Source organism: Anomaloglossus baeobatrachus, chromosome 4, assembly GCF_048569485.1.
Source record: "Anomaloglossus baeobatrachus isolate aAnoBae1 chromosome 4, aAnoBae1.hap1, whole genome shotgun sequence".
NCBI classification, from domain to species: Eukaryota; Metazoa; Chordata; class Amphibia; order Anura; family Aromobatidae; genus Anomaloglossus; species Anomaloglossus baeobatrachus.
The window spans coordinates 7,722,619-7,735,349 of record NC_134356.1 but is presented as its reverse complement, the minus strand read 5'-3'; the positions used below and the strand labels follow the sequence as shown (position 1 = coordinate 7,735,349).

General features: G+C 48.4%; 1 protein-coding gene across 3 annotated transcripts in view; it reads right to left on the bottom strand.

The window, feature by feature from the left end:
- LOC142300925 (uncharacterized) overlaps positions 1-11,333 on the bottom strand; it is a 12,009-nt gene extending 676 nt beyond the window's left edge. The window contains exons 1-2 of one of the 3 annotated variants that reach the window (XM_075341934.1): positions 11,167-11,333; positions 1-1,096 (exon numbers count right to left, since the gene is read on the bottom strand). The exon at positions 1-1,096 is cut by the window's left edge and continues 676 nt beyond it. In XM_075341934.1, coding sequence (XP_075198049.1) covers positions 1-1,049 — 1,049 coding nt within the window. In that variant the 5' untranslated portion in view covers positions 1,050-1,096; positions 11,167-11,333. Of the gene's footprint in view, positions 1,097-6,064; positions 6,140-11,166 lie in introns of those variants that run through there. The other 2 variants (XM_075341933.1, XM_075341935.1) reach the window with 2 other exon arrangements.
- Between the last annotated feature and the right edge of the window lie 1,398 nt (positions 11,334-12,731).

Genomic DNA, 12,731 nt, shown 5'->3' with positions numbered 1-12,731 from the left:
ACCCCGCTGCGGCTGAGCACCTGCGAGTAATTGAACCGCTCCTCTGAGTCCGGGCGCTGCAGGTCTCTTTGTGACCAGGTTGCAGTTTTCAGGTCGTCGGATATATGGACGTGGTTCTCGGCTGTGTTGATGTCTAGTAACAGGTCGGTAATTTCCTGCTCGTAAATCCCTCTCTTTATACCGGTTATCATGTCAGATAGTCCAGAGTGTAACATTGCAGAGATCAGACCCATGTCCACATTGCGGACCGCACAGAGGCGCGCCTCTGCTCTAGGATCTGTACAAGCGTCATATTCCATCTCCTGCAGTGGTCCGTTAGAGGTACGCAGCTCCTGCATGGGATGTAAATCTCTGCACAGCTTCTCCTTCTTGACCTCCAGCTTCTGGATCAGATCAGAGACTGACATAGACGCCTGCTCTTCTTGTCTGGAGATCTCGCTCAGGATCCTCTCCTCCAGGAGGTTGAGTTGACTCCTGCTGTTACTGAACAGGATGCTCATTCTTCTGGTGATATCCTCAGCTTTGGCTTTTTCTGCCTCCATGTCTTCATGGAGGTCCTGGACTCTTTGCTGAAGCTGGTCGTTTTGTTCCTCCACGACCTGGTGTAGGTTGCATTTCTCCTCTGTCTGCAGGTGTTGGTTTTTGTTCTCGGTGCAGTCATATCTCAGGGCTCTCTCATGGAAGACACATTCTTGTAGACCCATCATGACCTTCTCCTCCGTTTCTGCTCCTAGTTTCTGGTCCATGCTTGATTGGACATTTTGCTTCCTACGGACTGAGTGATTGGAGTCAGCCATAGGGGCTTCATGATCATGATCTGACCAGTTATTGATGGACTGTAGACTCCTCTCCACATTGGCCACCACCAGTGGATTGTTCAGCTTCAGACATTGATAGACTGTTGTTTTATCAGTGTTGCCCCAGCTCTTGACATGTCGGTAAAGTTCCCTCATCTGTTCCTGGGTGGTGTCTTTATACTTCACGAGGTCATACTGCTCGTCTGTCAGGAGCTTCATCTGTCGCAGGTCATCCATGGCTGGCACCACCATAGTGATGGCCTGGATGAGGCGGCTGATGTTCTCGTCCAGGGCGTGTCCTGTTGGGATGACACATTGAAAGACCAATTAATGAAATGTCAGACACAGGGGCCTCACTGAGGGTCTCCATCATGGACAAACGAAGGGACCCTCTACTGCTGTCAACATTTACTAACTTTCTGCTATTTCCAATAAAACAATGAAACAAGAATAATAATGTACCGTGTTTTTCGGACAATAAGACGCTCTTTTTAACAAGAAAAACTGCTGCTAAAAAGTGTGTGCGTGTCTTATAGTGCGGAGACAGCTTCAGTGATGGAAGAGAACGCTGACCGTGTCCTCCCCGATCAGAGAGCTGCCCTCCATCCATCCTCCTGCCGCACACTCATCTATGTGATCGGTGCAGAGCAGGAGAGGAAGTGGCCAGGACCCGAACAGACGGCGGCTGCAGGAGCCGAGCAGCTGAAGGACCTTCTCATTGTTTACCTCCAGGACCTTTCATGTTGTGTGACTGATCACAGAAAAGGTCCTAGAGTTAATTGTGTGGAGGGTCCTTTGGTTATTGCAGCCTCCATTGAGATCCTGATCAGAAACTGCAAGATGTAGTAATGTAAAGTGTGTGTCTGTGTGCATGTAGCAGAGCTGGTCTGTGTGCATGTAGCAGAGCTGTATGTGTGTCTGCGTGCATGTAGCAGAGCTGTATGTGTGTCTGCGTGCATGTAGCAGAGCTGTATGTGTGTCTGCGTGCATGTAGCAGAGCTGTATGTGTGTCTGCGTGCATGTAGCAGAGCTGTATGTGTGTCTGCGTGCATGTAGCAGAGCTGTATGTGTGTCTGCGTGCATGTAGCAGAGCTGTATGTGTGTCTGTGTGCATAAAGCAGAGCTGTATTTCTATATATGTGCATGTGGAAGAGCTGTGTGTGACTTTGTACATGTAACATAGTTGTGTGTGTGTCTAGATGCGCATGTAACAGCAGTGTGTGTGTCTATATGCGCATGTAGCAGACCTGTATGTGTGTCTGTATGCATGTAGCAGAGCTGTATGTGTGTCTGTGTGCATGTAGCAGAGCTGTATTTCTATATATGTGCATGTGGAAGAGCTATGTGTGACTTTGTACATGTAGCATAGCTGTGTGTGTGTCTATATGCGCATGTAACATATCTATGTTTGTGTCTATATGCACATGTAGCAGACCTGTATGTGTGTCTGCGTGCATGTAGCAGAGCTGTATTTGTATATATGTACATGTGGAAGTGCTGTGTGTGACTTTGTGCATGTAACATAGCTGTGTGTGTATATATGTGCATGTAGCAGAGATGTATGTGTGTCTGTGTGCATGTAGCAGAGCTGCATTTGTATATATGTGCATGTAGAAGTGCTGTTTGTGACTTTGTGCATGTAATATAGCTGTGTGTGTGTGTGTGTGTGTGTGTGTGTGTGTGTGTTTATATGCACATGTAGCAGAGCTGCTTGTGTGTTTGTATGTGCAAGTATAGTCCACCACTCGAAAGAAAGGCACTCCTGGAATAAATTCATCTTTGGTGGTCAGATAGGGTCGAACCCCATAACTCAAAAATATTCAAACCCGGCCAAAAATTGATAGAAGATTCAAGAATATTAATTAAGAAGCAAAAATGTTGTGCAAAATGACGTTTTGGTCACTTGACCTTCCTCAGATTCACACTAAAACATTAGTACAGAACAAAAAGGAATAAAGAAGACAGTCCTAATATCTCAAAAATACGAGTACATTATGTGAGATAAACCACAATAATGTCACATAACAGTCCAAATTTTTTTTTTACAAAGATTTTCTGTGATAAATTACAGACATTATTGTGGTTTATATCACATAATGAACTTGTTTTTTTGAGATATTAGGACGGTTCTTTATTCTTTCTTTTCTGTACTTATGTTTTAGTGTGAGTCTCAGGAAGTTCAAGTAAACAAAACTTCAATTAACACAACATTTTTCCTTGTTAATTAATATTCTTGAATCTTCCATCAATTTGTCTGATGTATGTGCAGGTAGTTTGCATGTAGCAAAGCTGATTGTGTCTATATATGCGCATGTAGCAGAGATGTGTGTGTCTATATATGTGCATGTAGAAGAGCTGTGTGTGTCTATATATGTGCATGTAGCAGAGATGTGTGTGTCTATATATGTGCATGTAGAAAAGCTGTGTGTAGCTATATATGTGCATGTAGAAGAGCTGTATGTGTCTATATATGTGCATGTAGAAGAGCTGTGTGTGTCTATATATGTGCATGTAGAAAAGCTGTGTGTGGCTATATACAGTGCCTACAAGTAGTATTCAACCCCCTGCAGATTTAGCAGGTTTACACATTCGGAATAACTTGGCATTGTGACATTTGGACTGTAGATCAGCCTGGAAGTGTGAAATGCAGCAAAAAAGAATGTTATTTCTTTTTTTTTTTTTTTTAAATTGTGAAACGTTTATTCAGAGGGTCATTTATTATTCAACCCCTCAAACCACCAGAATTCTGTTTGGTTCCCCTAAAGTATTAAGAAGTATTTCAGGCACAAAGAACAATGAGCTTCACATGTTTGGATTAATTATCTCTTTTTCCAGCCTTTTCTGACTAATTAAGACCCTCCCCAAACTTGTGAACAGCACTCATACATGGTCAACATGGGAAAGACAAAGGAGCATTCCAAGGCCATCAGAGACAAGATCATGGAGGGTCACAAGACTGGCAAGGGGTACAAAACCCTTTCCAAGGAGTTGGGCCTACCTGTCTCCACTGTTGGGAGCATCATCCGGAAGTGGAAGGCTTATGGAACTACTGTTAGCCTTCCACGGCTTGGACAGCCTTTGAAAGTTTCCACCCGTGCCGAGGCCAGGCTTGTCCGAAGAGTCAAGGCTAACCCAAGGACAACAAGGAAGGAGCTCCGGGAAGATCTCATGGCAGTGGGGACATTGGTTTCAGTCAATACCATAAGTAACGTACTCCACCGCAATGGTCTCCGTTCCAGACGAGCCCGTAAGGTACCTTTACTTTCAAAGCGTCATGTCAAGGCTCGTCTACAGTTTGCTCATGATCACTTGGAGGACTCTGAGACAGACTGGTTCAAGGTTCTCTGGTCTGATGAGACCAAGATCGAGATCTTTGGTGCCAACCACACACGTGACGTTTGGAGACTGGATGGCACTGCATACGACCCCAAGAATACCATCCCTACAGTCAAGCATGGTGGTGGCAGCATCATGCTGTGGGGCTGTTTCTCAGCCAAGGGGCCTGGCCATCTGGTCCGCATCCATGGGAAGATGGATAGCACGGCCTACCTGGAGATTTTGGCCAAGAACCTCCGCTCCTCCATCAAGGATCTTAAGATGGGTCGTCATTTCATCTTCCAACAAGACAACGACCCAAAGCACACAGCCAAGAAAACCAAGGCCTGGTTCAAGAGGGAAAAATCAAGGTGTTGCAGTGGCCTAGTCAGTCTCCTGACCTTAACCCAATTGAAAACTTGTGGAAGGAGCTCAAGATTAAAGTCCACATGAGACACCCAAAGAACCTAGATAACTTGGAGAAGATCTGCATGGAGGAGTGGGCCAAGATAACTCCAGAGACCTGTGCCGGCCTGATCAGGTCTTATAAAAGACGATTATTAGCTGTAATTGCAAACAAGGGTTATTCCACAAAATATTAAACCTAGGGGTTGAATAATAATTGACCCACACTTTTATGTTGAAAATTTATTAAAATTTAACTGAGCAACAAAACTTGTTGGTTTGTAAGATTTATGCATCTGTTAATAAATCCTGCTCTTGTTTGAAGTTTGCAGGCTCTAACTTATTTGCATCCTATCAAACCTGCTAAATCTGCAGGGGGTTGAAGACTACTTGTAGGCACTGTATGTGCATGTAGAAAAGCTGTGTGTGTCTATATATGTGCATATAGCAGAGCTGTGTGACTATATGTACACATAAATACACCAAAAAATATATGCAAGCCAAGTTATGTAATTCATTTATCAACATCTTTATTATTCATTAAAATACATAAAATCGAATGGATCAACCCAAGTGACGGATGGAATAAATGAGGAAAGCCTGGCACCTGTAATCAATAATGCTGGACCTATGTATATTGGTAACAAAATATATTGCTCCCAAAGAACCAATCTAAGACCATATGCATCAAATATCCCTATCTATAATAATAAGTAGTATGTAATATATTCATATCTGTAGGGGGATTATATCCACATTACCATCATGCATAGCAATATTACCGATGGTCCAAGTACGTAATGGTGCCGCGGCCTCCCACAAACACACTGACGCTCGTTTCGCAACTACCGTGCTTACTCCTGGACGAAGCACGGTAGTTGCGAAACGAGCGTCAGTGTGTTTGTGGGAGGCCGCGGCACCATTACGTACTTGGACCATCGGTAATATTGCTATGCATGATGGTAATGTAGATATAATCCCCCTACAGATATGAATATATTACATACTTATTATTACAGATAGGGATTTTTGATGCATATGGGCTTAGATTGGTTCTTTGGGAAAAATATATTTTGTTACCAATATACATAGGTCCAGCATTATTGATTACAGGTGCCAGGCTTTCCTCATTTATTCCATCCGTCACTTGGGTTGATTACAGAACTTGTCTTGCATATATTTTTTGGTGTATTTATAGAGATTTGTGCAATAGGGCCATCCATACTAATATTGTGGTTTTGGTGTTATATGTACACATAGTTTCCATTTGGCAGAGCTGTGTGGGTCTATGTCAATGTAGTAGTGCTACGTGTTATGTTTCTATATCTGCATGTAGTTTGCATGTAGTGGAGCTGTGTGTGTCTATATCTGCATGTAGTTTGCATGTAGTAGAGCCGTGTGTGTATAATGCACACTGTAAAGAGACACTAACAATAGATGTATTACTTCACTATTCTACCCTAGTACATTAAAATTAGTGTTAATGAGTAGTGATGAGTGAATATATTCACCATTATTCGTTACTTGACGAGCATTTTGCTCCTCACCTCGTGAGACTTGTCTCCTCCTTACATTTTTAGAGCCTGTTTTTCAACCACTGAACATGCTGGGATTGCTTGCCATTCACGGTAATGTAGTAGCCATCTTTGCTAGTGGCATTTCTGTGATTGCTGGGCCGGATCGAGTCATTGAGTCTATGCAAGACCCGCTGACGCCATCTTAGGTGCATTTAATCTGGAGCGAGGGTAGGGAGAGCGGCTGCTGGAGAAGGGACAGTGTTAGTGCGTATGAGGACTGGCTGGAAGATTCAAGCAACAAACCAGGGCTATATCACAAGACCACTGCAACAGGGTGTAGTGCAGAGCGAGGTTGTGGAGCAAGGTGCTTACCAGGCATTTAGGCAGGGTTGATTGCAGTACACTATCTGCTGCTACAAAATATCACAACCCTTTTAAAGGGGTAATTTACAATACTGTATTCACAAAATATGTCCTTGTTAGTGCACTGAAAGTTCTGGAGTAGAGATAAAGACTATTTTACCAGTATTTAGGCAGGGTTGATTGTGGTACACTACCTGCTGCAAGATCAAACAGTCCCATAAAGGGTTAATTCCAATACATTCTATTCTGTAATGAGTTCTGTCACGGGGTGCCTCTCCAATATCACACAATCAACAGAGCAAGAGATGGATGAACAATCCAAAGAACATTTATTCCATGCAAAGTCAGACGGTCCAAACAGAGGGTAAAATAGTCCAGAAACACGGATATAGTCCAGTAAGCGATAAATGTCCAGGTCTCTCTGGGGAGATTCAGCTTCTCCCCCAGAGGATCAATCTTCCTGCTTCTCTCTTGAAGTTCTCAGACAGACTGAATAATCTGCCAGGTAAACAGAGAGTTTGGGTGGATTCCAGGCCCCTCCTTCAGACCTAGGGACAGAAGCACTGCAGGGGCTTATAACCCTGCAGACAGGACAAATAATACATAGAATGGACAGAGCATCACACCTAAAATACGAACCTACACAAAATGATACAAAACCTACCATATTCCACAATCACAAGTTCACTTAGCCACGTACCTTCTTAAAAGGTCCTGCGTTAAGAGACGAGGAAGTGGAAGTGAGGTTTGGGGTGCTCCCGCAGACGCAGGCACAGGGTGCCCTGTCACATGATCCCGGCGTCCACCACCGATAGCACCTCGTCCCCATCCCTTTACGGAGGATTTGTGCGTTTTTAATTAGGAACGCAGCTAAACAAACGCTTATTACAGAATAGAATGTTTTGGAATTAACCCTTTAAGGGGTGTTTGATGTTGCAGCAGGTAATGTACCGCAATCAACCCTGCCTAAATGCCTGGTAAACACTCTGTAGCCGACTCCACAAACTCTCTAAGATGGCGTCAGCGGGCCTTATATAGACTCAATGGTGCAATCTGGCCAGCCAATCACAGTAATGCCAGTAGGTAAGATAGCTACGGTATTGCCATGATTGGCAAACAATTCCCACATGTTTATTGGCTGAAATCAGGCACCAAACAGGCGTGGAGGAAACTGAAAGCTCACAAGACGAGGACCAAAATGTTCGTCGGGTATCGGGATATCGCGAATACCGCAATATTTGTGCGAGTAACGAATAGTGGCGAGTTTATTCACTCATCACTACTAATGACCCCTCTACTTTACCTCCAGGGAAGTTTTAATTAATAGGAAAATTGTTTTTTTTCTATTTTCTGCTGTCTAAACCTAAGGTGCGTCTTATGTAGGTAGCTTCTTACCGTCCGAAAAATACGGTAGATGTCTGATCACAACTAATACAACCAGTGCTTTCCCCAAATTCTACACAAAATGACACTTCGGAATTATTCACCCCTTCACGACAATATCTTTGACCCTCCCGGCTGTTATAACCTGCTTCAGACCTGATGCATCTCCAGACACCAGCTTCTGACAGCGTTCCTGGGGTATAGTGGCCCCCGCTGTGCTTCACTGTAGACACCACTGAGCCTCCTCCATGCTTCACTGTAGACATCACCGAGCCTCCGTCATGCTTCACTGTATTCAGGGTGCCCTTTTCAGTGCTTCCTTCCTTCATCCTCCTCCAGACATTCCCCTGATTGGTTTTGGACCTTCAGTGTTTGTTATTCTTCCTAGTGTGTAAACTGGTTCCTCAGTGCCGGCTACCACCAGATCTCAGGAGCCCGGTCACAGCCGGTGACTGCCTCTCCTGGCACATCCAGGTAGTACAGCCGGTGCCCCTCCGCTCCCCGCTGTATCTTGTATCCTTCTTGTTTGTACAATGATCCCACATTATTAGTGACCGGAGGATGCTGCTCATGAGCACTGGGCTCAGATGCCACAGGAACGCTGCCAGAAGTCAATGCCTGGTTATACATAATATCTGCAGCAGGTTATAACAGCCAGAGGGGTATGGAAGACACCAGACATGAAGAGGGTGAATAATGGTGAGACTGCAGGAGTCAGTAAAGGGGGCATTTGGTGGTGAATTTGGATGGAGAGTCTTGTTCAAATATTTATACCCTTCTTGTTTCATTGATTTATTGAGGTCAGGATCTGGCACCGTGTGGGTGCAGTACTGCCGTATGTGAAGGGGATCTGGCACTGTGTGGGCACAGTACGGCCGTATGTGGATGTGATTTGGCACCGTGTGGGCACAGTACGGCCGTATGTGGAGAGGATCTGGCACAGTGTGGGCACAGTACGGCTGTATGTGGAGGGGATCTGGCACTGTGTGGGCACAGTACGGCCGTATGTGGATGTGATTTGGCACCGTGTGGGCACAGTATGGCCGTATGTGGAGGGGATCTGGCACCGTGTGGAGACAGTACGGCCATATGTGGAGAGAATCTGGCACTGTGTGGACACAGTACTGCCATATGTGGAGAGGATCTGGCACCGTGTGGACACAGTACTGCCGTATCTGGAGAGGATCTGGCACCGTGTGGACACAGTACTGCCGTATCTGGAGAGGATCTGGCACCGTGTGGACACAGTACTGCCGTATGTGGAGAGGATCTGGCACCGTGTGGGCACAGTACGGCCGTATGTGGAGAGGATCTGGCACCGTGTGGACACTGTACGGCCGTATGCGGAGAAGATCTGGCACCGTGTGGGCACAGTACGGTCGTATGTGGAGAGGATATGGCACTGTGTGGGCACAGTACGGTCGTATGTGGAGAGGATATGGCACTGTGTGGGCACAATGCGGCTGTATGTGGAGGTGATGTGGCACCGTGTGGGCACAGTATGGCCGTATATGTGGAGAGGATCTGGCACCGTGTGGGCACAGTACGGCTGTATGTGGAGAGGATCTGACACTGTGTGGGCACAGTACAGCCGTATGTGGAGAGGATCTGGCACCGTGTGGGCACAGTACGGCCGTATGTGGAGAGGATCTGGCACCGTGTGGGCACAGTGCGGCCGTATATGGAGAGGATCTGACACTGTGTGGGCACAGTACGGTCTGTTGTGGATGGGATCTGGCTCCGTGTGGGCACAGTACGGCCATATGTGGAGAGGATCTGGCACCGTGTGGACACAGTACGGCCATATGTGGAGAGGATCTGGCACCGTGTGGGCACAGTACAGCCGTATGTGGAGAGGATCTGGCACCGTGTGGGCACAGTGCGGCCGTATGTGGAGAGGATCTGACACTGTGTGGGCACAGTACGGTCTGTTGTGGAGAGTATCTGGCACCGTGTGGACACAGTACAGCCATATGTGGAGAGGATCTGGCACCGTGTGGACACAGTACAGCCGTATGTGGAGAGGATCTGGCACCGTGTGGGCACAGTACAGCCGTATGTGGAGAGGATCTGGCACCGTGTGGGCACAGTACAGCCGTATGTGGAGAGGATCTGGCACCGTGTGGACACAGTACAGCCGTATGTGGAGAGGATCTGGCACCGTGTGGGCACAGTATGGCCGTATGTGGAGAGGATCTGGCACCGTGTGGACACAGTACAGCCGTATGTGGAGAGGATCTGACACTGTGTGGGCACAGTACGGTCTGTTGTGGATGGCATCTGGCTCCGTGTGGGCACAGTACGCCCATATGTGGAGAGGATCTGGCTCCGTGTGGGCACAGTACGGTCTGTTGTGGAGAGGATCTGGCACTGTGTGGGCACAGTACGGCCGTATGTGGAGAGGATCTGGCTCCGTGTGGGCACAGTACGGCTGTATGTGGAGAGGATCTGGCACCGTGTGGGCACAGTACGGTCTGTTGTGGAGAGGATCTGGCACCGTGTGGGCACAGTGCGGCCGTATGTGGAGAGGATCTGGCACCGTGTGGACACAGTACGGCCGTATGTGGAGAGGATCTGGCACCGTGTGGGCACAGTGCGGCCGTATGTGGAGAGGATCTGACACTGTGTGGGCACAGTACGGTCTGTTGTGGATGGCATCTGGCTCCGTGTGGGCACAGTACGGCCATATGTGGAGAGGATCTGGCTCCGTGTGGGCACAGTACGGTCTGTTGTGGAGAGGATCTGGCACCGTGTGGGCACAGTACGGCCGTATGTGGAGAGGATCTGGCTCCGTGTGGGCACAGTACGGCTGTATGTGGAGAGGATCTGGCACCGTGTGGGCACAGTACGGTCTGTTGTGGAGAGGATCTGGCACCGTGTGGGCACAGTACGGTCTGTTGTGGAGAGTATCTGGCACCGTGTGGGCACAGTACGGCTGTATGTGGAGAGGATCTGGCGCCGTGTGGGCACAGTGCGGCCGTATGTGGAGAGGATCTGGCACCGTGTGGGCACAGTACGGTCTGTTGTGGAGAGGATCTGGCACCGTGTGGGCACAGTACGGTCTGTTGTGGAGAGTATCTGGCACCGTGTGGGCACAGTACGGCCATATGTGGAGAGGATCTGGCACCGTGTGGGCACAGTACGGTCTGTTGTGGAGAGGATCTGGCACCGTGTGGGCACAGTATGGCTGTATGTGGAGAGGATCTGGCACCGTGTGGGCACAGTACGGTCTGTTGTGGAGAGGATCTGGCACCGTGTGGGCACAGTACGGTCTGTTGTGGAGAGGATCTGGCTCCGTGTGGGCACAATACGGTCTGTTGTGGGTAATATATGGCAGGATTTGATATAAAGTCGTATACAACAATGTCATTATTCATCACGCTCACATTTATCAGACCCGATGGATCAGACGTCGCTTCTCACCTTCCGCCATGGTCTGGGGTCCGGCCGCCGCTCACGGTATTTTCTAGTATGTGGAGTTATTCGTCCTTCTCCATTTCCTTTGGCTCCCGCAGCGGTGGAGGGTGGGGGTGGTAGTGCCCTGCGGAGAGAAGAGTCTGTGACAGTCTGATAACGTATCATACCACCCAACGGGGGAGGAGGGGGACGTGCGGGGGCCCTGAGTATGGGGGCAATCACCGACACTGTATATGGGGCACTATATATATACTGAGGCACTCATCATCAGAAACTATATATGGCGGCACTATTTATAGAAACACTGACAGTCACTTCACTGCAGACGCTGTATACGGAGGCTCTCTCTGCAGGCGCTGTATACAGGGGCGTTCTCTGCAGACGCTGTATACGGGGGCACTCTCTGCAGACGCTGTATACGGGGGCACTCTCTGCAGACGCTGTATACGGGGGCACTCTCTGCAGACGCTGTATACGGGGGCACTCTCTTCAGACGCTGTATACGGGGGTGCTCTCTGCAGACGCTGTATACGGGGGTGCTCTCTGCAGACGCTGTATACGGGGGGGCGTTCTCTGCAGACGCTGTATACGGGGGCTCTCTCTGCAGACGCTGTATATGGGGGCGCTCTCTGCAGATGCTGTATACGGGGGTGCTCTCTGCAGACGCTGTATACGGAGGCTCTCTCTGCAGACGCTGTATACAGGGGCGCTCTCTGCAGGTTACGTGGCAATGATCAGTTCTGGCGTCCGGTTTCCCCCATCGTCCTCCCGGCGGCGGGGGGCAGTAGTTGGGGACGTTGGGGCGGGGGGCAGTAGTTGGGGACGTTGGGGCGGGGGCAGTAGTTGGGGACGTTGGGGCGGGGGGCAGTAGTTGGGGACGTTGGGGCGGGGGGCAGTAGTTGGGGACGTTGAGGCGGGGGGCAGTAGTTGGGGATGTTGGGGCGGGGGGCAGTAGTTGGGGACGTTGGGGCGGTGGGCAGTAGTTGGGGACGTTGGGGCGGGGGCAGTAGTTGGGGATGTTACCTGCTGTCGGTGACAGGTTCAGGGTCAGAGGCTCCAGCGGTCACCACATTTGGTCTCGTTGTGTGGCTCGGCTTCCTGTAGTTCTGGGCGGGGGTCTCGCCCCTCGGGTGCCCCCTCCTCTGCTATCACTGTGCTCACAGGCCCGTTATGTGCTCTGAGGCCCCGGGGCATGTTTTCTATAGACGCTGTCCTCTGCCCCCATAGGTCAGACCCGTTCAGGTGCATTCGTGCTTTACTTAAAGGGACAGCTCGAAAAATAGAAGAAATTCAGAAGGCATTTGTCAGCAAACAGGCCCATGCCCACCAATTCCCTAATAATAATACCGCCAGACCATGACCACAGATTACAACCGCATAGCGAGCAAAAAAATCCCACCATACTGATCATTAACAAAACCAGTGTAGCAATTATTACCAGGAATACTGCAATATAGCGGGCAAATACTACCGCCATACCATATCCACATATTTAAAATATACCTTTTAATAATATTTTCTAAGTCCAATTATT